Below are 25,124 nucleotides of genomic sequence, written 5' to 3' on the forward strand. Positions count from 1 at the left end.
CTGTGGTCTGGCTTAGCCAAGAGGGTTCACAAAACAGATGAGTCAGAGGAGGGGAGGGAAAGGGATGCTGAGCTGGGAGAAGGTGAGTCCCTTTTCTCTGGGCACCATTTGTACCTAAGTAGAGACCCCTATGGGGTCTGCAGGGGACCCCCTTTGCAGTCCCTGGGCAGTGTTACAGCCCATCGCCTAGGGCCAAGTCTCGGGCTGTGTGGGCGAGCATTGATCATGCGTATGGTCATTGGGTCCAGTGGCCGACACGGTGCCATGACCTCACCCTCCTTCTGCAGCCTCTGCCTTTCTCCCACCCAGGATTCCAGCCTCCTGCTATCCACCTGGGGCCCCGGCCTGGGTGCTGCGCTACAGCAGGAGGAACCAGGCCCCTGGGGAGGGAGGAAGCGGGAGGGTGGGTGAGTGGGTGAGAAGGAGGCTGAACTGAGCAGTGTTCTCAGAAGCCTCTGGGAAGCAAGGAGGCACGCTCACTTGTACGTTCAGAATCACCCAGCTTCGAATGTTATAAAAGGAGGGGAGATTGCCACTTTGTACATGTATGGTATTTCTTGATTATTTTTTCATTAACTCTGTGATTACATTATAATTGTGGGCCATTTAAGTACACAACGCTTATCACAAACATCACAGGGCGATTACAGGTTTATTTCAGTCCAGTAAGCTAAAGTGCTCCCAAGAGAGCCAAGAACCAGAAGTTACACGGCAATTACTCCAACTTGCTTTTTGCTTAGAGAGATACTATGAAGTAACACAGGCTTTTTCTTTATTTCAAAGCCTTTTATCTACGTTCCTCATCGGAGCGTAGAATCTGCCTTTGTCACCTGCAATTTCCCTCTTGCAGTTTGTGCCTCCCCGGCGGAGGCCCCTGGTGCTCGCCTTTTGAATGCTGGCACACACCAGGGCTGTTACTCTGCTTTAAAAAGCCAGCTGGTTTAAGTGGCTCTTAAAACGCATCATTGCAGCATTTTGAAGACATTTCTACCCACTCTGAAGCTAAAGCACACTTTCCAATTTGAGGATGAAACAATGCAAGCCTCGGTTATTCCCTCCTATAATTTGAGCACACAGTGCCCACGTGGATGGGCAGGGGCGTGCCAACGGTTTATTCAGTTCTTACTGCAAATCGTAATCCTCCGAAGGGACAGTTGCATTCCTGCTCCCCTGAGGCCCACCGTGTTCGTTACACGTGGGTGGACATTTGCAGTCTAACCTAAAACTAGTTCTCTCACGTGTGGACTTCGTGAGGTTTCCTTGAAGGAACTGTCCACCCACATTTCACAGCTCTGCACAGAGCGGAGACCACGCAGGTGCCAATTGTCCGGTGTGGTCTCGGCTCCTCGAATCAGGGGAAACAATGCAAAAGTCTCTGATTTCCTTCCTTTATGCTTTCAGGATTGACCGGAAAAAGGACAAGACAGAAAGGAAAATCTTGGATAGTCAAGAGCGGGCCTTCTGGGATGTCCACAGGCCAGTGGTGAGAAAGCTCTGTTCAGTTCTCTTAAGTTTTCTTATTTTCTTCCCTCGCCTGAGAGAAATGACCATCTTTAGCCACCAGATGTCTCCTTCTTAAGAACACTGCTAAGCTTTGTGGAATGGTTTTGCCACTCATTCACATAATCTCGGTAGAGTTTCTGGAATGTATGCCAGTTCTACCTTTTATAAATTATCCATTCATGGAACTATGGAATCGGAAATGGAGAGCTGTGGGAACTCCACCTGGGACCTTTGGCCCCAGGAAGTTTACAGACCCAAAATAAGCAACTTCCATATTTACTGTGGTTCAACTAAATCTTAGAATATTCTATTTTAAATGCAGCCAGGTCCTGTTATTCACGGTTCTGTTCCATAAGGTGGCCGCAAACACTGAGTCAGCAAACCCTGAACCATTGCTGACCCACTGCATCGGACCACTGCATCAACCGATCAATGCCTAACCTTGTTTATTCCGCGCTTCTGTTTAAAGACATCTTACTATATATTGTTGATTCATCAACATGGGACTCACGGCCAACAGCACTGTGTCTCATGCCAGAATGAAGCTCATCTAACACATTTTCTCCGTAGGTGCATCACGGCCTCTTGCACTCAGGAACACTAGACGGCACTTCAGCACTGTGCTTGGGGGCCATTTTAAACAATAAAATACAAACAAACAAACAAAACCCACCCAGAAATGTGAAAATAGTGACACTAAATAGACCTAGAAAAGGACACGTATTTACAACTAGAGGCACGATGCATGAAATTCGTGCAAGGGGCTCGGCCCTTGCAGCCCCTCACAGCCCCAGCTGGCCCTTGCAGCCCTGGCTCCGTCCAGAAGGTTGTCTGGACAGTCGTTCTGCTATTTGGTCTAATTAGCATATTAGCTCTTTATTATATAGGATATGAAAAGTTTAAACAAGAAGACTAAATGTCACCTTATTCGACCTCAGCCAGGAGCATGCACATTGGACAACCCGAACTTTTTGTTGCTCTGTAAATGTCTCTGAATGGCCGTGGGTGCACTACAAGTGTTGATTTAAGGGTTATAAGTAAGTTTTAGCAGGTAGGCAAGCTCACAAATACAAAATCCATGATGCTTGTATTTCTAACCTCATCTTACTCAAACAAATCTTGCATTTTCCTCATGAAATGGAACTAAAATGAATAAACTCTCTCAGCCTTCCTAAAAACTGGTGAAGAGAAAAACTAAACAAATAATCCCAAATCCCAATATCAGCGTGTGTTTAGTCGGTTAGATGTGTGCAATAACAAGGGCTCTGACTGAAGCGACCTGTCACTTTGAGTAATAAGTTTGCTCTTATAAACTGTACACTCTACCTTCTACGTATCATCCTGAGATAATATAAACTTTTATGTCTCAGATGAAAACTCTATGGAGGAACACGTTTACATCTTCGTAAAAAATTGTAAATGGCGAAGTGGAGATAATCCTGCGTGATGTGTAAAGGGAAAGAGAGAGATTGGCTCTAATGGTGTCACTTGGGCTAAATCAGAAGGGTGATTTTCACTCGGTCATGTATGTGATGTGTTGTTGTTTTTTGTTGTTGTTTTCTTCCTTCTCAGCCAGGCTGTGTGAACACCACAGAAATGGATATCAGAAAATGTCGACGTTTGAAGAACCCGCAAAAGGTTAAAAAGGTTCGAGAGTTTAGCTGAATTAAAAATTCCTGATGTGAATGGCCCTTTCATTTCTGCTACTGTTCAAACAATAATTTGCTATTTGTTAATTCTACCCCATTTCGTCCCTTGAAACCATTTCATTCATTTATTCGACAAATATTTGTGGAGTGGCTGGTGTGTGCTTAGCACTCTCCTTGCTGCTGAAACAAGTCTTCACAAAGCCCACAGGCCTGGTGGGGAGGAAACAAGCCAACACACAACAGAGCCAGGAGGGAGGCATTGGGGAAGTACAGGATGGCTCAGGAGCGCCAGGAGGGGGCGCCAGACCAGGGCTTCCCGAGGGCTTCCCATGCCAGCTCAAGTGTGCTGCGGTCTTAAGGGTAAACAGCAGGTGACTATGGGGAGGAGGCTGGAGGAAAGGGAACTAAAGGAACAAAATGTATAATGGAAACCCCACTGATGAAAGTGAGTTTAGTGCTTTGAAAGTCTTTTAGTATAGATAGCAAGGTCATCCAAACTCCAGTCACCATCTTGCCCAACTGGGAATGAGCCAATAATCACTTGTGTTCACTATACCGAAGGAGCAGTGGCCATGGTGTACCCAAGCGTGCCATACTCGGTCAGCCCCACAGTCGGTACATCCCACCCTCACAGCAGCACCAGGGACCATATTGTGGGAGAAAGTGTCTGGCCTCCATTCTATTAATTTCAAAAGGTTAGAGATGTGTCCCTAGAAGAATCAATCCATATATATATATATATATATATATATATATATATATATATATATATGAATGACATGGCATATGTATCAACTTCTGGAATCCACTTACATCTTTCAGTGTTCACTGAGATAGTGATGCCCCCTGTGACATGTTTTATAGTGTTCAACTTAAAATGGCCTCATTTAATCTTTAAGGACCCCCTAATTACCATAGAATTTTATTCCAGAATTTCACGGAGCCCACATCTACCCTATTTGAGCCCTTCTTGATTTCAGCTGCGCATTGTATACCCTTTGGGGTTTTGTTTCTTTCCCAATGCAAAGACTGCTTTTAACCTGTCTCTAACACAAGAAATAGCTTTAAAAAGCAGCCATAGTTATAGGCATGTGGAGAAACTGAGTCCAGAAACCTACTTAGCTCAAAAGCAAAAAAAATCTGAAACTCTGCTATCTCAAGTTTGTACTAGATGGGCGTGTCATCTACAGGCCATCAGAGAATCTAGAGGGGATCTCTGTGCATAATCTTCAGCAATTGTTCTTGAACTATCTCGTGCCTCAGAATCATCTGAGGCATTTGATACAAGTACAGATTCACAAGCCCCATCCACAAAGATGCTGACTCAGTAGGTCCATGTGCATCCTTACCAAGTACCCCCAGACAATACTTCTAAGGACCATGTTTGGAGAAACACTGATATGCAAGGAAACCATTTCAGCTCAATAAAAAGGAGGACTTTCTAGCAGTGGTAACACACAGATGGGACAGAGCTGCCTCGGAGACAGAGTTCCCATCCCTGGAGAAATTCAAGCAGAGGCTGATCATTCACTGCTGGGGTGTCACAGAGGGGACTGGGAGCATCGGATGAGTGGTTGAGCTAGCTCACCCCGGATGCCCCTTTTAGCTCTGAGGGTGCGTGATTCTGTCTTCTTGCTTCCTCTCTAGTCGGTGTATGGCGTGACAGAAGAGTCCCAGTCCCAGAGCCCTGTGCACATACCCAGTCAGCCAGTCCGGAAAACGACAAAAGAGGACATCCGGAAACAGGTGAATGAGCGAACTCCTGCCCTCCCAGAGGAGACATGGCCAGTTCAGAAACCTTTCAGTGTTCACCTCTGAGAGCTGAGTGAGCTTTGAGCTCCTGGAAACCACAGTGGAGACCAGCTGTGGGTGGTTTGAACCTTTGAGTGCTGTGTGCGAACAACCCGTGGAAGCTTGAGAGGGGAAATTCTCTATCAAGTTCCTCCAGCAGTTTGAAAGAAAGACATAAATGAGTTCTCCCAATACTGAAGGAGACTGCCATAGTCGGGTCTCCCACAGGAGCAGGAGTGGGGAGGGAGTCACGTTACAAGGTCCTTAAAATTGCAATGTGCTTCCAGAGTACTCTGATCCGGGACCACTGACCTGCTGTGATACAAAAAGGAAAGTTTATAAAAGCAAGCTCCACTCCCAAAGCCTTTTCAGCATTATTTGGTTCCATGTTCTCTTACTTCATGATGAGGAGTTACCTGTTCAACCCAATTCAGGAGACAGTGGCTAGTTACATTACTCCTTTCTGGGGTTCGCTGGTAATGAAGTAACTTCAGAGTCTACTCCTTTCATTATGCTTTATTTCCAGGGTCGGGAAACCCCAAGGAGGAATGTAACTGTTAGATATCTGCCTTTGACAAGTTTGTTATTGCGGGGCAAAGAGGAAACAGACGTATGTGAAATAGCTATTTGATGATTCTAGTCAAGTACACTGAGCACATGGGGTGATGCAGGTGTAAAAGTGTGCAGAGGAGGGTCACTGGAGATTAGTCAAGCCAGGTATCACGGTGTGTGTATTACCTGTCCATGCTGCTGCTAAGCTTTGTAAAGCATATACTGCCTTTAAGTTTGCAATCGTTTTTGGGAATCCAGACCTAAACTATAGTACGGTATTGGAGAACATATGACGTGGGCTAAATCGCAAATCCCAATGGCAGTAAGAATTTTCAAAAAGGCAAATGGTTGCTGGAGGGTTGAAGTCTATCCAGAGCAGGTGTTGGGATCTTGAGAGGAATACGGGATTTGGGTTCCCAGGGTGGAAGCGGGGGAGAAAAATTCTAGTTTGGTCTTAACACCTCTGTTCTGTCTTTCCCCAGATAACGTTTTTGAGCGCACAGATTGACAGACATTGTTTAAAAATGTCCAAAGTGGCTGAAAGGTAGGTTCCCCTCAGTGAAATGACTATTTTCTTCTAATGTAACGAAGGGGAAATGTTACAGGGTCATGGCCAATAAGCGTGTGCCATGCCAAGAGGCAGACCGTAAGCATCTCTTAAGTGATGGGTGAGAAACCACAGGCCCAGGTGAGGACAGCTGAGACAGCAGACTCCCCTGAGTGATGTCAAGAAATGTTCTGTGGCTAACGCTTTCCAGGGGGGGCCACGGGACCTTGTCAATCAAGGTCAACGTCCTTAAAAGCTGCATAATGCACCTTTGCCTTCAGTCCCTTGATTAATTTAAATGGAATGGCTCCCTTTTCAGCTATAAAACGCCCAGGTTCACTTTATAGGGGAAAGAGATTGTGTGCTAGCCGAGCAAACAGGAGGGGACTGGACCACGGGGAGGCGTTCCGCCTCCACACACCATCAACCACTGAACTGCATCGAATCAACTGTAAAGAACACACTGGCACCTCCAGCCCGGCTTCGCAGCAGCCTTTGTGCTACAGTCTGCCCCAGGAGCTGGTTCCACTTCGTTAACTCACCGGAGACTCAATTTTGTCAACTAAATGGTCTGTTTTTGAACTCTCAGTGAAGAGGGGAGACCACCCGGGGAATCTGTATGGAGTAAGTCTGATCAGGCAGCTGGCAAACTGAACGTTTTTTTGTCTACGGGCTAAGGTTAAAGCAATGACCAATATCTGAAGCATCAAGGGCATATGCTGGATCCTGGTATTTGCTGGATAGCAGAGTAAATTGGGTCTCTAAGCCCACCTCACATAGGGGCCTGGGTGTGTGGTCAACCTGTAAGCCTCTCTCCGCTGGTCCCTTCCTTCTAGAGAAATAACAAATTGAGACTAAGAGCACCTTACTCGCAAACCCAACGCCTGAATGAGCGCTCGGCCTTCACGTGGCCAGGGACGGCCCTGGACCCGGGTTCATGTCTCTGATGGCATCTTGGATTCCTCCCAGGTTTCTCAATAGTGTCACTATTGACGGTCTGAGCTGAAGATTCTTTGTTGTAGGGGGGCTGTTGTGTGCATTATAGGATACTAGAGGCCCGGTGCATGAAAATGTGTGCACTCAGGGGAGTCCCTCAGCCCGGCCTGCACCCTCTCGCAGTCCTGGAGCCCTCGGGGGATGTCTTTAGCGCTGCCACAGAGGTGAGGCGGGAGAGGCTCCTGCCACCGCCACTGCACTCACCAGCCGTCAGTCCAGCTTCTGGCTGAGAAGCGATCCCCTGTGGAAGTGCACTGACCACCAGGGGCCAGCTTTAGCCACGCCCCCCCATCACCCCACCGGTGGCCTCCCTCTGCAGGAGGCAACCGGCAGGGCCAATTGGGTGCCGGCCCCACAACCCATCACCCCTCCCCCACTGGTCGCCACTACCCCCTTCCCCCCCCCCCCCCATCACCGTCCCCTCCCTCTGCCCGCTGGCACCCGCCTTGTTTGGCCTGGCACCACCCACTCACCGGCCCCACCCGCCACCGACCTGGTCGTTCAGCCATTTGGTCAATTTGCATATTAGGCTTTTATTGTATAGGATTTAGCAGCATCCCTGACCCTTGTCCACTAAATGCCAAGCCCCACCTCACGGATGTGACAACCAAGCATGTCTGCAGACATTGCCAGAGGTCCCCTGGGAGGGCAAAGTCAACCCCGCTGAGAATCACTGAGGCACATGCTTCGGAAAGAGGCCACACAGTTGTGCTGGAGTGGCCGTGGCCGCTGCCTCTGTAGGCTGTGGAGCCACTGCACGCCCCTGTCATAACGCGGCTCTCAAACTGCTGCTTAAATCTCGCTGTGGTTTCGAGTCCTGGTGAGCGAGTGACACAGCTGGGACGGCCTCGATTCCTTGGAGTGAGGACAGGAGCTTCTTTGTCTGTGGACAAGGACAGGAATGGCTGTCCGGGCATGCTGGGAGGGTCGGTGCCCGCACGCCTAGCCTGCACAGGGCACTTCACAGTCTGCACCCCCGGAGAGTGTGTGTGGGAGCACCTTTCCCGGGGGTCAGTTGCTTGAGCCCAAAAGTTCTGAGCATGATGATCCAGGTGGGGGCGAGGAGTGACGAATGGAGATCCCCAAACCCTCGCTCTGGGGATTCAGACTCAGTGGTTCCAGGTAGAGGTAAGGAACCTGCATTTTGAATAATGTGCAAGTGGACTGACCCGGTCTCTGAGGATTCGGTGAAGCCATTGTCCACCACTCAGAATGACCTGAGAGCTCACCTCAGAAGGGACACTCAGCTCTGTCCTCGCCTGTGGGTGAGGAAAGAGCCTGAACCGTCCATCTGGGGGAGGCGCACGCCCAGCTGGTGTGCTGATGAGGGAAGAGAGACAGCCGGGCTGGGGGAGGGGAGCCTGGCAGGGCCCACTGTTTGTTTGTTTTCAGGCTGCTGGGGCGGGGCCCACCTGGCGCCCTCTCATTCTGCCTGAGAGGCCGCTCACCTTGAAGAGATTATTCCAACCAGCCACTCCTCCCTCCACAGTTGGAAGCTCTCCTGTGTTTCCGCCCAGCAGAGACTGGATTTTATTCCCAGCAGCAATAACTGGCAACTTTTCAATGTGACACAAGGGTTTTTCATTAGAGCCACAAGGAAACTCCCAGATAGCGAGGAGGAGGGAGAGGAGCGGGTGTTAGCAGGAGATAAAGCCGCCTGGAGCCTTGGTCTGTCGGCGGCTGTGCAGAGGTGGGGGGCAGGGGGAGGTGCTGGCAGCTGGCCTTGGGTGCGCCTGCTGGCTCACAGGAGGTGAGAGTTGAGCTATCTCAGGTGGGCGCACACATCCCCACCAGATCTGCTCTCCTGGGCCTGCTCCCCATGAGCCTTGCTGATTAGCCAGAAGCCACCAGGCAAAGGCTCTCATCCCCCTGAGAACAGGTGGCCCGTTTTCCACTTAGTTCCCTGAACACTGATGTTGGGAGAGGTGGAGGGGTGGTGATTGTGAAAGTCCAGTTCCATAAAGGCCAGAGTCAGGGCTGGGTCAAAGGGTGCAGCCGGGCCCAGCAAGGAAGGGAATAAGGGAAACTTTGCAAACCGAAGGGCAGAACAGAACCATCAAGGGGGTTGAGGTAGAGCCAGCCACTGGGTTTGGATCCTGCGTCTTTAAAGGGGAGAGAGCAGTAGTACTTAATGTATAAGGTTAATGAGTGAATCCATGGTACGAGCTAGGTCCAGTCCTTGGCCCTTGGTACACATACAGTGACTGTGAATGATTATTGTTATTTTCCAGTGTGTGCTAGACGGTGCTTTGGAAAGGCGCCAACTCAAGTTCATGAGATGGAATGAACTGGGGGTGTGGTGTTCAGAGGAACCAACAGGGCAGGCCAAGGAGTGAGGCTGGCCCTGCAGGTGGCCGTTTTGTGCTGATGTAGTTCCCCCCTCCCTCTTGCTTCTCCAGCTCCTAAGCAGAGAGCCCTGCGTACTGCCTAAGGCTGTCCCTGCCGTCCAGTCCACAGGTCTGTCCCCCTGGGCTGCCTCCTAAGGCACCAATAACGGGTGCCTTCCGGAGGGCGGGGCCCTGCCTGAAGAGGCTGGCTCTTCGGCACAGGTTTTCTCAGGTCATCTCTGTTTCAGCTGTTGTCCCATTGTGCCCATGAGGGTTAGCTGTACCTGAAATGCCACCATCATGGCAACCAAACCAGATGTCCTAGGCTGCCTTTTACACCTGGCAACAGTACAAAAGCCAGTCTGAGATGTTACCTAATTTTTGCTTCAGAAAGTACGGTCCCTGCACACACACAAATGAATTCTCTAGATAAATGATGCTTAACACCTTCACCTTTTTATTTTAACTATTTTAAATGAGACTGTCTTCAATATGGTTCATGCCCTTGCCTTCTTAAAAAAGGACACACATTTCGGTTACTTTTTCTGGATGACTCAGGGTCCATGTTCTGATATATACTTTAAAAGTCCGTCTGTGGTCAGGGTCTCATAAAGTGCCACCAGCTGCTTCCCTTTTCCTAAACAGCCCCTGGCCATTATATGCTTTGAGTCTCTGTTTCTGCTTTTTAGTTGTTGGTTTGTTTTCTTGTTCCTGTCAACATACTTGTCTCTAGTACTCCTTCCTCCTCCCTTACCAACTCCCATTTCCAATCCATAACAGACCAAGTGTATCAGTTAGCTATTGCTGTGTAACAAACCACCTCAAAAACATAGTGGCGTCAAACAACAGGCAATTTACTGCTGTTCATGTGTCTTATGTGTTAGCTGCCTCTGTTGGCACCAATGATCTCCCCCTGGTGTATGTGTGTTGGGTGGGCAGCTCAGTGATCTTGACTGAGCTCTCTCACATGTTTGATTTCAGTTGGTTAAGAATGATCTTAACAAAATAAACTGTAGAGCAAAATAGATCCAGAGACATAAAAGCATGGAACAGATTGTTGAATTTCAGAGGGAAGGCAGGGGTGGGAAGATAGGTGGGAAGAGACCAACCAAAGAACTTGTGTGCATATATGCATAATCCATGGACATAGATAATAGGGTGGTGGAGGCCTGGAGCAGAGAGCAAGAGCAGGCTATAAGGGGTCAATAGGAGAAAAAAGGGGACATATGTAATACTTTCAACAATAAAGATTTTTTTAAAAAATAGATGACCAAAACACACACACACACACACACACACACACACACACAGAGAGAATGTTTTCAGCTGGGACAACTGGGGTCCCCTCACGTGGTCTCATCCTCCAGCAGGCTAATCTGACCTTGTTCATATTCAGATAGCAGGATTCCAAGAGAGAGAGCAGAAGCATCCAGCCTCTTCAGAGTGTGCTGTATTCTATTGGCTAAAACAAGTCACAAGCCCAGACCAGATTCAAGGGTTAGGGAAACAGATTTCATTTTTTCATATTGATCTACCACACTAAGGAAATCAAATAACTAAGTTCCTTAGCCTTGATCCTGATGCACGAATCTTCTCTGAGAGGTGTGCTCTTCCGAAGCCTCGAGGCATAGCGTTTATTTCATTGTAGAAAGAGGCCCTTCTGGTCACTTACCTCGCCTATGTTCTCTCAACAACTTAAGTTGCCAAGTAAAGGAAGTCTTACTCTTCTTCTTCAGAGTTCTCAAGGGGCCCCTTTTGTATTCACCTAAGCCTTATCGCACTCAACAAACCAACTTTGGGAATGCAGAAATCCACATTTTAGTTCCAAATATTCTGGAGAGTCTCTGCATTTTGCTGGGTGTCCCCAGAGACTTCTCCCCACCTCTCAGGACACCGAGCAGGTCACTGCAGGAGTCACACCACGCTGCCACCCACGGACAGATCAAGCTGTGTCCTCGTAGATCCACTCTTGGGCTTGGCTCGTTCTTGCCCTACCCTGGAGCCATTTGTGCATCGCAGCCACGGCTGAATTGATTTTTTATCATTATCTTGCCCATCTCCAGATCGCTACTGTTCCCTGAAATTGGATGCTGGTTCCTCCTCTGCCTCCGGACCCTCTGTAATCGCAAAGTGTAATTAATAAAATGAGATAAGATAGCAAGGGACTGCATGCCCTAAGGGTCTGTTAAAAACCTGCTAGAGTGATACCAACCAGTGAACTTCATGTCTAATGATAGTTTCAGGGGAGGGGAAAAAGGAGCCAAAGAGGTCATTACAACTTTGCTTTTATGTGATTCCAGACATCGTGGGGTCCTTGCTTCTCTTTGCTTCCAGCCCATCTTAGGTGTCAGAAAAGAAAAGAGGAGAGGTAACCTACAGCCAGGTGGTTGTATTCAGATCATGACCTGGAAGGGCTGCAGTGCCTGGCCTGGCATATGCTCTCCTTTCCCAGGGGCTAAATTCACCTTCACATCCCTCCACTCCACTCATTCTGAGATTCCCTATTGATTATGTTTTCTCGGAGTGACCTGCAATTAAGGAGTTCTTTCTATGTAGTCTCTCCCCTCCCCCACCTCCTGCACTTTGAAAAACACATTAGATTAATGAATTGATGCTTCCTTCTTCCCTCTCTGCGATGCTGCTCTGCTTTTCACTTCCCTTTCTACTCGGACCCTCTTCCTGTCCGGTTTCCGTTTGTGCATCATCATTCAGAAACTGCACGTAGCAAAGGGGGTGCTAACATACACTCCTGTTCACCCCTTTCCACATGCGGTTCCCAGGCTCCTTCCCATTCAGAGGCCCTAATTTTCTAATCGGTGTTTCAGTACATTTTCATTATGTTTCCAAAATAGGAATGATGGCCCTAGCCTGTTTGGCTCAGTGGATAGAGGGGTCAGCGTGGAATGAAGGGTCCCGGGTTTGATTCAGGTCAAGGGCACATGCCCAGGTTGCGGGCTCAATCCCCACTTTGGGGCGTGCAGGAGGTAGCGACCAATGATTCTCTCATCGTTGGTGTTTCTATCTCTCTCTCCCTCTCCCTTCCTCTCTAAAATCAATAAAAATATATTTTTAAAAAAATAGGAATGATGGTCACTCTCCCATGATGCTTTACACCCATGCCTCCTTTACCCTTGACTAATCACTTCAACCCGTCCCTCACTGAATTGCCCAATGAAGAGGAAACGTAGCACTCGAGTTGGCAGGGCTTAGGAAAAGTTGTTTTTTTTTCCCCTACGTGGATCAATAAGCATAAAAAGATCCATACCTTTTGGCACAAATAATTCTACTGGTGAAAATGTCAATTCTCAATAACCCAGAAGATGGAAAACCCACTGTGAACAATGGTATGTTGCTACAGCACTATGTATACTAAAGAAATTAAAGTCTGTGTCTACTGGAAAGGAAATTATTATATAAATCATAATAAATCCACTCAAGACAATCTTGTGGACATATGTTTCTCTTCTCTCCCTCCCCAAAAGCAACATATCAATGAATGAATAAAAATGGCATGAACTCAAAGTCAACAAATCATTGAATTAATGGTTTCAGCCCATTTGTTGAAGATTGAAAATCTAAGGAATTGGGGAGCATTAATAAACTCGGGACTCTTTCTCTATTTGTAATGTTTTACTTCTTTAATTGGGTGATGAGTTCAAAGGTGACATTTTTACCTTTTGTTTTTTTTTACCTTTACTTTCACAACTTTCTGTATGCCTGAAATATTTCTAAATTTAATTTTTAAAATGTACGGGGACCAAGTGAAGACCATTATAACCTATGTGTTAGGGGTGTGAGTTTTATAACAAAGTGAGCCAGTTTGCCCAACAGAATGTGGCCTTGGCTCTTAAAGGCACAAGGACAATGGAAAGCAAGAATGAGGCAGGAGGCTGACCCATCAGGATGGGTAAAGCCTGTCTCTGGAGCCTTTGGATTGCTAGATCCCTGCCCACTGGGAGACCATCTTTCCCCAATAACTACCACCATAGGGGATAGGCAGTTTATTCTTTGGAGAAACTGAGCCACATCAGCTCAAAAGTCACATCACATCATAGAGGGCCAGCAGAAAACAGGAGAATTAATAAAAGATCTACATACTGGGCTATGAGACTCTCAAACCCTCCCCTGTCCTGCTCTCAGCCCTCCAGGAGCCAGATGTATACGCCCACAGTCAAGAGACTGGCAAACTACATCCTGTGGGCCAAATCCACTCCACTCCCTGGTTTTGCAAATACAGTTTCATTGGAAAAGAGTCATAGGCATTCATTCAAGAATTGTTGTCCAGCCAGTGTGGATCAATTGATTGAGCATCGTCCTGTGCACCGAAAGCTTGCCGGTTTGATTCCCCGGCAGGGCACATGCCCAGGAGGCAGCAGATCAACGTTTTAGTCACATCAATGTGTGTGTGTGTGTCTCTCTCTCCTCTCCCTTTATCTCTCTTAAAAAAATGGCTACAAAAAGAGCTGAGTAGTTGTTGCAGCAGACACCATCTGCCCCACAAAGCCTAAAATATTATCAGGGTCTTCCAGAAAAAGTTGGCCTACCCCTGTTCTAGAGAAAAATGGATGTCCCCAGAAGACAGATGCCAGATCCCTCGTTGGAGCTCTAGTGAAAAGACTGGCAAGCTGCCCAGTGACCCAAGCATGAAACCCATCGGTCGGCAGGTCCTGTCCACATACACACTGAGCCTCCAAGCAGGTTTCAGTACCTCACGCTTAAGGACAAATGGATGTCCAGAGGTTTGCCAGATGCTCAAGAAAAACCCCTATGTGAGAAGGAATGTAATCAAAACAAATAAAAAAGGGACCCGGAGGAACCAAAAACTATTCAAGAAACCGAAAATAAAAATATAGAATTAATATTCCAGACATATGAGAAGATATTCCACCCATAAAACAAGAACCAGATACTATGATAAACAAGAGTGAACTCTGAAAACTTAAGAAAATGGTAGCTCAAATTAAAATAAAGAAAGGAAAAAATTGGAACTACATCAGGTTTTTTTGTCAAACAAGACAAAAAAATGAAAAATGGGAGGGAAAATTAGATTATCAATCAATTCAAATGTCCAACATTTAACTAAAAAGAATTACACAGCCCAGCCAGTGTGAATATCAACCCATGAACCAAGAGGTCGCTGGTGCAATTCCCTGGACAGGGAACATGCCTGGGTTGTGTACTCAGTCCCCAGTAGCGGGTGTGCAGGAGGCAGCCGATGGAGAATATTCCTCTCATCAATGTTTCTATCTCTATATCCCTTTCCCTTCCTCTTTCTCTAAAAAAAAAAAAAAAAAAAAAAAAAATGTTTTTAAAGAATTATAGAACAGAAAAAAAATGGTATGACATTAGCAAAAAATAATACTTATTGGAAATACATTGTACATTGTACCCAGCACAGTGAACAAAAACAGCCAGCAAGGACCATGGTGAAATTTCAGAGGACTACAGCAATAAAGGGAAGATCCTAAGTTTTCAGAGAGAAAAGAAACTGTTTAGAATCCAAATGGATCCAGACTTCTCAATAGTAGCACTGAACGCCAAAACAAATAAACAAAAATGTGAGCAAAGCCTTCAGAATTCTGAAAGAAATTTATTTTTAACTCTGGGCTCCTTGTCCAGCGCTATCAGTCAAGTATCGAGATAAAGTAAAAGGAGGCGCTTCCACACAACCAGGGAGTGGAACCAACAGACAGACATGGAGCCCAGGAAACAAGGGCTTCAACACAAAAGTGAGGGAGGCCCCAGGATGATGATTTTGCATCGAACCCTACAGAGCAAACAGTCCAGGTTGGAGCAAGGGGACTCAAAACTCTGGGGACAGGGAGACAGCGGATTGATTATCTGATGTGTTTAAGATATGGGGACATGATTGCTGAATGTTTTAGAGATTTGCAGGGACACTTGAAAAAAGTAATATGCTACTTAGCTCCGCAGCACACGAGGGTGAAGGAAAACAGTTCCATTTGTCAAAAGTGGGAGGGGTGGTAATTTTTTCCCTTTAATTTGGAATTATATTGAGACCGATACAATGTTTGTGTAAAACAGAATAAAAGTTTTTACAGGAACTCAATGGCGTTCTCTGCTCTGCTTCCCTCCTGCAGCTTAATTGCTTACACGGAACAGTATGTGGAATACGATCCTATGGTAACTCCAGCCGAGCCGTCCAATCCCTGGATCAGTGACGATGTCACTTTATGGGACATAGAGATGAGGTAAAAAAAAAAAAAAAAAGTTTTAATGTTTGAGAGTGAGAGAGAGATGTGGGAAAATGTATGAGATTGTGAGATTTATCACTTGAATAGAAACCTCAAGTAACCTCACCACCAAGTTCTGCTTACTTGTGGTTTCTCCCTCCTTATAGCTTGGCTTGTACATGGGTCCTTTGTGCCTTCCCTCTGACCTCTCTCTGACCGTGCCAGAGGAAAAGAATTTGTTGGCCAATATATATATATATATATATATATATATATATATATATATATATATATATATATTAGCAGCAACAGTAATAATATACTAAGTGTCTTACATGGAATCCCACAAGTAAACATTACTATTTTCACCATTGAACAGATGAGGAAACTGAGGCACAGAGGAGTTAGTGAACTTGCTCAAGGTCACACAGCAAGTAGGTGGCAGAGTGAGGATTGGACCCCAGGCAGAGGGCTTCAGGCTGTGGTTTTCATCATTGTTCCTGTGGAATACCTGACAGGAGTGACTCCATCCAGTAGCTTCTCACTCCTGAGGGAAGCTAGTGTGTTTGCTTAATGGCCGAGGAGCCGAAGACCAAAGGGACTTGGCCCATGTCCACAGTTGCAAAAGGAGAGGCCTGGACAGATCTGGTGTGGGTGCCTGGGCACCCTCAGCCCCTGTTCCTCATTTCTTTATATCTCTGTCATTCGCTTCCACTCTTGTTCTTTTTCTGGATTCTTTTCTTAAAATGGAAAAAACTTATAAAAAGTAATAGGAGTCATAGGTTTTTATTATAAAACTAGAGGCCCGGTGCATGAAATTCATGCACAAGTAGAATCCCTAGGCCTGGACAGTGATCAGGGTCGATCAGGTTCCCTGCCTCCCTGCCTCTTCCTTCCCTCACTCCCTCAGTACCCCGCCTCTGCCACTGGTCACCTGCCATGTTCCACGCCACCCCCTGGTGATCAGTGCACATCATAGCAAGCAGTCGAACACCCGTTCTCCCGGTCGAACTCCCAAGGGGACATTTTGCATATTAGCCTTTTATATAGGTAGATGTCTAAACTAGTCAGACATACACAATGAAGAAAATCTCTCTTCCTCCAACCCAGTGTCATTTTCTAGAAAGAACTTTGTTTATTGTCTAATGCCGTGGTTCCCAAACTGCATCAGTGTACCCTGAGCCCCTGCGGGAAATGAAATGACGTGTGACATATGTCAGATGCTGCATCAACTATTAGTTAAGGTTGTTAAAGTTGTTCGCTGTTTTCAACATTAGAGCCCATTACATTCCCTCCAGGGTTTGCAAATCTGGGTTTTCAGAGCAGTTGGCTGTAATAAAAAGCAAGCGCTGTATAAAAATCAACATGGAACAGGAAATGAGGGTGGCGGGGTCCAATCTGACTCCAAAGTTTGAGAAGATGTGCAGTGCTCAATGGTGCACATGTGTTTATATAAGAATGAAGCAAATATATTCATTGTTCTTTCAATTTATATGTAGTTTCGATAGCTACTAAGTTGTTAGAACATAAATACATTTGAATTTCTTTGGACCTGCCTTTTAAATAAATAAACATGCCCTAGACCAGTGGTCGGCAAACTCATTAGTCAACAGAGCCAAATATCAACAGTACAACGACTGAAATTTCTTTTGAGAGCCAAATTTTTTAAACTTAAACTTCTTCTAACGCCACTTCTTCAAAATAGACTCGCCCAGGCCGTGGTATTTTGTGAAAGAGCCACACTCAAGGAACCAAAGAGCTGCAGGTGGTTCGAGAGCCGCAGTTTGCCCATCATGGCCCTAGACTGTTCCTTCTAATCTTATCCAAGAACTTAAATCTTTTTAACAGGTTAATGTGTTCTTTTTTCCATTTTTTAAATCACTGCTACTCTTTTTTCCATTCTATCCTCTCTTTTCAGGAAGTCCTTTTGTAGGAATTCTGGGCCTCTCGATGGAGCAGCCACTCTTATCTTTCCTCTATTACCCTTGTTATTCTCTATTCAAGGATAGAATTCCTTGACTTACTCTTCAGAGTCACATTTTGTTTTCAATGATGTCCACTCTGTGATTTCATACTTTCGTGAGTTTTTTTTCCTACTGCGTGTTGGGTGGGGTGATGACAATCCTGCTCTTTTCATTTCTGGGAATTCCTAACATTTCTTGGGCTCCCTTTTCTTAGTAGCCTGCTCTGTTCAATTGGTGGTGTTTCCCCTCATGAAATCCCCTGAGGGTCGGATATGTTTTGGGGTTTGTTTGTTTTTTCATATTTCTCCTCAATTTCTGCAGCTTAGCCTGTTGTGCAGGGGTCGTTGATTGGAGAAGTGCTATTTCCAGTCAATGTTTCATCACTCCGATCCCTGTTCAGAGCACATAAGTCTTTGCATGTACCCAGCAATTTGGGAGACTGAAGGACTTAGCTTTCAGTTTGGGCCATAAATTAGAATCACCTGGAGCATTTTTTATTTATTTATTTTTTTACATGCCAATGCCTACTTTTCTCCCCAGACCAATTAACTCAGAATTTCTGGAAATGAGGCATTGGTTTTTGTTTTTGTTTTATATTCCCCCAAGTGATTCTAACATGCAGCCCTGGTTCAGATGGACTATGTCTGTAGCTGGTGAGGGCTCCCTCAGCAATTGTGTGGGTCACTAGTTCTCAAAATACAGGGCGCATTAGAATCACCCAGGATGCCCATTAAAAATACAGATGCACTGGGGGGGTCTGTTTTCAGCAAGCTTTCTAGGCAATTCTGAGGCACAGAACAATTTGAAAATTCCTGGTGCAGTTCACAGAGTGTCACTCAGCATTGGTGTCCCTTCTTCAGAAAGGTCTTCTGTGACCACTCCATTTAGAGTAGCCACCCCTTCCTCCCAGTCATTCCATATAACATTACCCCCCTGTTCCCCCATTCTCTTTCTAAATAGGACGTTAGGACTTAATATTACTTTAGCACCTAGACCCAGTTTGGGCACACAGTAGGCATTCAAAAAGTATAGGTTTGGTGGAGAAGTGACTATTTCTTTGGTCACTTTATTGGTTATTTGGGAAAGGAGGGGAGATGAGTACATGAACTTAGTTCCCGATAATAACCCTGGGATTTCCTCCTCCTTTCTTGAAAGTCAACAAAGAAGCATGTGACCGTTTGGGGAAATGGTGGCCACCTGACCTGTTGGTTTATTCCAGCCTATCAGAACTCGGTCCCCAGGTGGGTGCCACCTGCCCCTACAACTAATGCTCTGGTCCTGCTCTTATTGTTCAGGCTTCTACTCTAACCTCGATGCCTAACCTAACACCTACAGCGTTCTGTCCACCTTCAAGCAGAATCAGGTTATTGAGATACATGTGAATGTGAAGAGAGGCTGTGGAGGCCTGTTTCTTCTCCCCACTGGACATCCCCAGCCACTCTAATGCTGGCAGTGGCTGGGGACCTGTCTTTCGAAGAGCACAATTAGGGATCAGGGCCAACATCCCACTTCAGCCCGTCCATAGTTCCCATCCATGAAACAAAGGCTAGAGATGACCAGTAATATAAGCCTTTTTTTTTCTTAGTTTCATGCAACAAATTTATTTTGTGAACCTACTACGTGCTACGTTCTGAGTTGGTAGATCAGCGGAAATGAGAGCCAGAGTCCTTTGGCGAGCCACCTGTCTTTGCTATGTGTTGGTTTGAGCTCCTCAGTGGGAATCAGGAATTTGGGGAGATCAGGGGGCATGGAGAACAAGGAAGAGCTAGAAAAAGATATCGAGGTAGCAAGTAGAAAATGCCTTCAGGATAAGGTCACATCACCCACGTCACTACACACATTGTCTTACTGACTTCTTCCCAGTGTTGGACTTGCTGTGTAAAAAGCACTGTGGTGAATCAGAGGCACACGACACATGGTTTCTGCCCTCAAAGGGCTCGTGCGACAGCTGAACATAAACCCTTAAACAGCTAAATGATGACACAGAACCATAATAAAAACATTGCATAAGGAAGCATTTCTGCACAATGGATGGAAATAAAAGGGGCTGTGAGTTCCGGTGATTATTTATTTGAATTGGGCCAAGGGAGAGTTATTGTACCAGTCACCTGGGAATAATTTGCAGAATTATTTTATAACCACAGAGACCATTCAGTAGTAGCAACATGTTCAGATCTGATCTTGAACCTCAAAGGGGAAGATGTTTGGAAATACTCAAGTAATGCCAGCAACACACATCTAGAGAAGTTTTATCCCAAAAGCTTTTAATGCAGGCGTCCTCAAACTACGGCCCGCAGGCCACATGCGGGTGTTTTTGCTGTTTTGTTTTTTTACTTCAAAATAAGATATGTGCAGTGTGCATAGGAATTTGTTAATAGTTTTTTTAAAACTATAGTCCGGCCCTCCAACGGTCTGAGGGACAGTGAACTGGCCCCCTGTTTAAAAAGTTTGAGGACCCCTGTTTTAATGGAATAGATTCCAATGGCCAGATGGACTAGCATCCAGGTATAGAAAAAGGATTGATTGTGAATAATGCATAGTTGATGTTCTAGGCTGAATAGTGTCACCCAAAAAATTCACGTCCTTCCCAGAACCTCTGACTATGACTTTATTGGAAAATAGGGCTGTTGTCATGCAAGCAGTGAAGATGAGGCCACACTGGAATAGGGTAGGCTCCTGCTCCAATATGACTGCTGCCTTTGTAAGAAGAGAAAACAGAGACTCAGATGCACAGGGAGGATGCCACATGAGGATGGGGGCAGAGACGGAGTGATGCATGTGCAAGCCCAGGACGCCACATATTGCTGGCCACATCAGAAGTTAACAGCCTCCAGAGAAAGCATGGCCCTGCCAACACCTTGATTTCAGACTTCTAGCCTCCAGAACTGTGAGAGAATAATTTTCTACTCCCTAAAGCCAGGTTGTTGGTCCTTTGTTACAACAGCCCTAGGAAACTACCACATGAGGGTATCCTGTCTCTCCAGACGTCCTTGTTTCTGCTGAAAGCTGACTTTACATCCCAACCTCTGTCCTATGCCTCTGATTCTCCATCAAGCATGACACCCCAAGCTTTCTGGCCCATCCCCAAAATGGCCTTTCTCCCACCCTGTCACCACCAATGAACCTGATGGAGTGAGTGAGGACTCTTAGATTGGGTTCCAGAAAGTAGAGGCACAGGAGGTGGGAATATGTCCAAGAGGCAATCACTACAAACACTGAGAGACTTTCCACACCTAGCCCTCAGGCTCAGCCTTTGATCAGGGTGCGGCTGCCACCAGCACCATCCCTGCAGAGCCCTGCCACCTTGGCGGGCGAAGAGCAGGTGCTTGAGCCCATCCCAGGCAACAGCATGACCCTGGCAGAAAGAGACAATATCCCACAGCTCTATGGGGCTTACATATGCTGCTGGCCTCAACCCTAGAGGGATCTTTTTTTCAATATATTTTTTAATCGATTTCAGAAATGAAGGGAGAGAGAGAGAGATTAAAAGATCAATGATGAGAGAGAATCATTGATCAGCTGCCTCCTGCATGCCCCGCACTGGGGATTGAGCCCACAACCCAGGCATGTGCCTTGACCAGGAATTAAACCGTGACTTCCTGTTTCACAGGTCAACACTTAACCACTGAGCCACACCGGCCGGGCAGGGGAGATTTCTTTATAAGCAGTACTTTTTGTCTCCTGGAACTCTGTTGAGTGGGATTGGTTCTGTGGCTTGAGTTTGGGAGAATCCAGGACCTGTCTTCTAGGCTTGTTCTAGAAAGCCCAACCTGGCACATTGGAAGAGATCTTTCATGGAATTCCCCATTGGGTCACCTGGTAGACTTAGTCTTCTCCTCTGACTCCGCTGGGCTAAGCCTGGAGATGCAGAGCTGTGCACAGGGGCCTCCCGCGCCCAAGCACATAATCTCAGAATTAGACGGTCCTGCTGCTGCTGCTGGTTATGTCCAGTGGTGCAGAAACACAGGGTTGGGCTTGAATCGCGTAAGTCCAGAGCTGTGCTTTCCCATACAGTAGCCACTAGCCACATGCGGCCACTTCAATTTAAACTTTAATTATTTAACATTAAATATTCAGCCTCTTGGTCACACTACCCAAGTTGTCAAGAACCACGTGTGCCTAGTGGCTACATACCGGAGAGCACAGACATAGCATATTTCCATCATCACGGAAGGTTCGACTGGCAGTGCTGGTCTAGGGCTACTTGTTGTTCCAAACCTTTCAACACACATGCTTTTGTTCTCCTTTACTACGTGTAATTTTCTAAAATAAATATTGAGACTATGTCAACTCCATAACACAAGGAAATGATTTTATTTACTTAATGTCTGTTAGAAATAATGAAAAGCAAATGTCAATATTTTTAAAAGAGGAAAACTAAGTATTGCTAGAGCAATGCCTCTCAGAGTTTAATGTGTACTTAGATCTCCAGGGATCTTATTACTCTGCGGATTCTGATTCCACAAGTCTGAGATGAGGTGACATTCCCCACAGGTCCATAGACCACTCTTTGAGTGGGAGATTCTAGCATGTGACTTGTGAACTAGGACTCTGCTGCTTCTTAAAGGGTAAGGGGAATAAATACAGCAAGTGAAGGAAAGACAGAATTGAAGGAAATATTTGCATCTTTCCAAACCAAAAGAATAAGACCAGCATCTTTCCCCCTCCAAACCTCCCCGCCCACCCCGCATGGGTCTGAGGAGGGTCACGTGGAGGTGACGCCCACAGCAGAGTTAGGAGCTGCACTCTGGACTTGAGTCTTGACTCCCTTAGTGTCCTTGGGAAAATTATCATGAGGCCTCAGTTTCCCTATCTGTCAAATGGGGTAATGCCAGTACGTGCTTTACAGAGTAGTTGTGAGGGTTCAGTGAGTTAACAGACGTGAAATTCCTAGAACATCATAAGCACTGAGCAGGTGGTTGTTAAATTGATAAATGAACACAGCATTCTGCTTCTGAATGAGTGAGCAGGGTTTATCCTAGATGAGTTGTTTCATTTCTGACCATTGACACATCACTCAGATCTAAACAGGGCTCTGTTTCTCCCCAGTGGGTTGAGGAAGGGGTGAGAGGTGGGGACACTGTCTCTGATGAATGGTTGGATTCACAAGGCATCCTCAGTTATTAAAAAAAAAAAATGATGGAGTCAAGAGTTGGGCCAATCACTGACAAGAACATCCAGGGAAGCCGAATCAGTGGGGTTGTACCTCCTGTGGACAGGAGCCAGTCGGCACGCCTCCTGGTGAACCTACCCTAAATGCCTTCCCTAAAGAGACTCTTTCCCACTGGCTGATGTTGGTGTACAGAAGTCTACATTTAGGGTTCGTACTGTCACTTAAATTTGCGAAATTTCCCTTTGGCGTGCGGCAGCAAAATAGATTTGACTTGCTGGAGAGAATGTGACACAGGTTTTTGCCTAATATTGATCACTTTTTAAACCTTTGTTTCCCCCCAAAAGCAAAGAGCCCAGCCAGCAGCGAGTAAAGAGATGGGGCTTCTCTTTCGATGAGATGTTGAAGGACCAGGTGGGGCGGGACCAGTTTCTACGCTTCCTGGAGTCGGAATTCAGTTCAGAAAACCTCAGGTAAATCTCTCAAAGGTTTGAGCTGTGTGCAGAGTGTGTGTGAAGGAATTTGCATAATCAGCCTCTCTTTCTGCCTCCCTGTTTCAGTAAAATGTTAGGGTTCAAACACAAATTCCAGCTGATCTGGCGAGTTGAAGTGGAGACAAACTGTATGTAGATTGGCTGTCACCATATATTAGCACCTACAACATCAGCATTTATTGTTGTTCAAGTCCAGATGGCATTTCCTCAAGTTATTGGAAACATGTCTCCAATAACAAGTAAATAGTCAAATGGATTTGATGACACCACTGTTTAACTAAAACCTCAGAGCCATCCCAGTTGGCATGGCTCAGTGGTTGAGTGTCAACCTATGAACTAGGAGGTCACGGTTCGATTTCCATCAGGGCACATGCCCAGGTTGTGGGCTCGATCACCAGTGGGGGGTGTGCAGGAGGCAGCCAATCAATGATTCTCTCTCATCATTAATGTTTCTATCTCTCTCTCCCTCTCCTTTCCTCTCTAAAATCAATAAAAATATATTTAAAAAAAATAAAACCACAGAGCCAGGGCGTTTCAGAGGAAAGACGTGCAGACATCCTCTCTGAATTCCCCAAGTCTGGGATCCTGAATATTTGACAGGCCAACCAGAAGAAAAAAGGAGAGAGAGAGATAGAAACATCAATCTTGTTTCAGCATTTCAAAAAGCAAGAGTAAATATCACTCATTAACTGCAGACATAACTGCAAAAACTCATTAACACATGAGCTTTTCTTTTGGGGGACGTCTATCAACTCGTGTGGTTATCCTGGTCACCTGATGTGAGTGGAACATCTCATTGTGACTATTGGACTATGACGCATCAAGATAAGGGAAAAATGTATTAATGTATTAATCACTACTACTCAGTAGAAAACGTAAGGCTTTCAAAATGTGAGGTCCACTGAGAGAGGAAGGAAAGGGGGTGCATTAAAAAGGAAAGGACTCATGGTTATGAAAAATTGAGAACTTGTGTTTTATTCAGGTTTTTGTCGTATTCGACGTAGAAGCACAGACCTACGGAATATGTAACTTATCTAAGACCCGTTAGTGGTCTTAGCCAAGTGGTGACGTCTCAGTGGGAAGATGGAAGTCTCCGTTTTTCTTGGTGCCAGGTTCTCCTTTATAGGCAGGTTAATTCCCATCTTCCAATGGTCTTGTTTCAAAGAGTGGCTTTGACTTTTAAAAAGGTTTTTTGAACTTTGAAAAGTCAGAGCATGTACTGTGGGTAAAAATCTGTCCACTGCAGTGTTAATGTGCAAAGCCCCTATGATTTATTTGGAGTGAGAGACCATACCAGTCCCATACATCAATCAAATTAGATTTACTACGCACCTCCTCCATAGCAAGCCCCATGAACGTTTGCCGAGGGAAGCCGGGAAGGCAAGATGCATGATCTTCGCCTGCAACAACCTTTGTAGGTTGCTGAGGAAAGGACACGGAAAACTCTGACATCATTAAATGAATATAAACAAGTATAAACTCTAAGAACCGTGTTGGAAGTGTTTTGAAAGGAAGGGATGAATGTAAGCCAGAGTAGACGAGTAGGATACTGACAGATGAAAAAGGAAGAGAGAGAACTCTAAGCTGATGACCCTCTGATCCATAAAGACTTGGGAGGACTTGTAGATGGCAATTAACTGTATGTCTCGATGCCTCTCAAGGCAGCCATGTGCCTATTGTAAACCAGATAAGGTTGAGTAACTGTTTCGGGTTATGACACGAGTTCCTTCCTTGCTGAGGCATTGCACTGAATGCGTCTTAGAGCTTTGCTTCAGTTCCAAATCAGGTGCTTGTAATGGAAGACGGGACGTTGAAACTTATGTGGGGTGGGGTCCAGACCAGCCTCGCAGGCCGTGCCGGGATGAAGGTCCTGCGTGGAAAGCCATGCCCTCTATGGCCAGCGTGAGGCATCCAGGCAGCTGCTCTGTGTGGCCACTGCAGCCCCAGATTCCAACCCCAGCTGGGTCCCCATGAGTCGCCCCTGAAGTCCTTTCCGT

At 46.0% G+C, this 25,124-nt stretch overlaps 1 protein-coding gene across 10 annotated transcripts in view; it reads left to right on the forward strand.

Moving 5' to 3' along the window:
- RGS6 (regulator of G protein signaling 6) overlaps positions 1 to 25,124 on the forward strand; it is a 476,765-nt gene that overhangs the window by 399,003 nt on the left and 52,638 nt on the right. For all 10 annotated transcript variants that reach the window (XM_079768733.1, XM_079768734.1, XM_079768737.1 and 7 more), the window contains exons 9-14: positions 1,402 to 1,483; positions 3,076 to 3,150; positions 4,800 to 4,898; positions 5,978 to 6,039; positions 15,467 to 15,577; positions 22,981 to 23,106. In XM_079768733.1, coding sequence (XP_079624859.1) covers positions 1,402 to 1,483; positions 3,076 to 3,150; positions 4,800 to 4,898; positions 5,978 to 6,039; positions 15,467 to 15,577; positions 22,981 to 23,106 — 555 coding nt within the window. The remainder of the gene's footprint in view (positions 1 to 1,401; positions 1,484 to 3,075; positions 3,151 to 4,799; positions 4,899 to 5,977; positions 6,040 to 15,466; positions 15,578 to 22,980; positions 23,107 to 25,124) is intronic.

Source organism: Cnephaeus nilssonii (genome assembly GCF_951640355.1).
Source record: "Cnephaeus nilssonii genome assembly, chromosome: 4".
Classification (NCBI taxonomy): Eukaryota; Metazoa; Chordata; class Mammalia; order Chiroptera; family Vespertilionidae; genus Cnephaeus; species Cnephaeus nilssonii.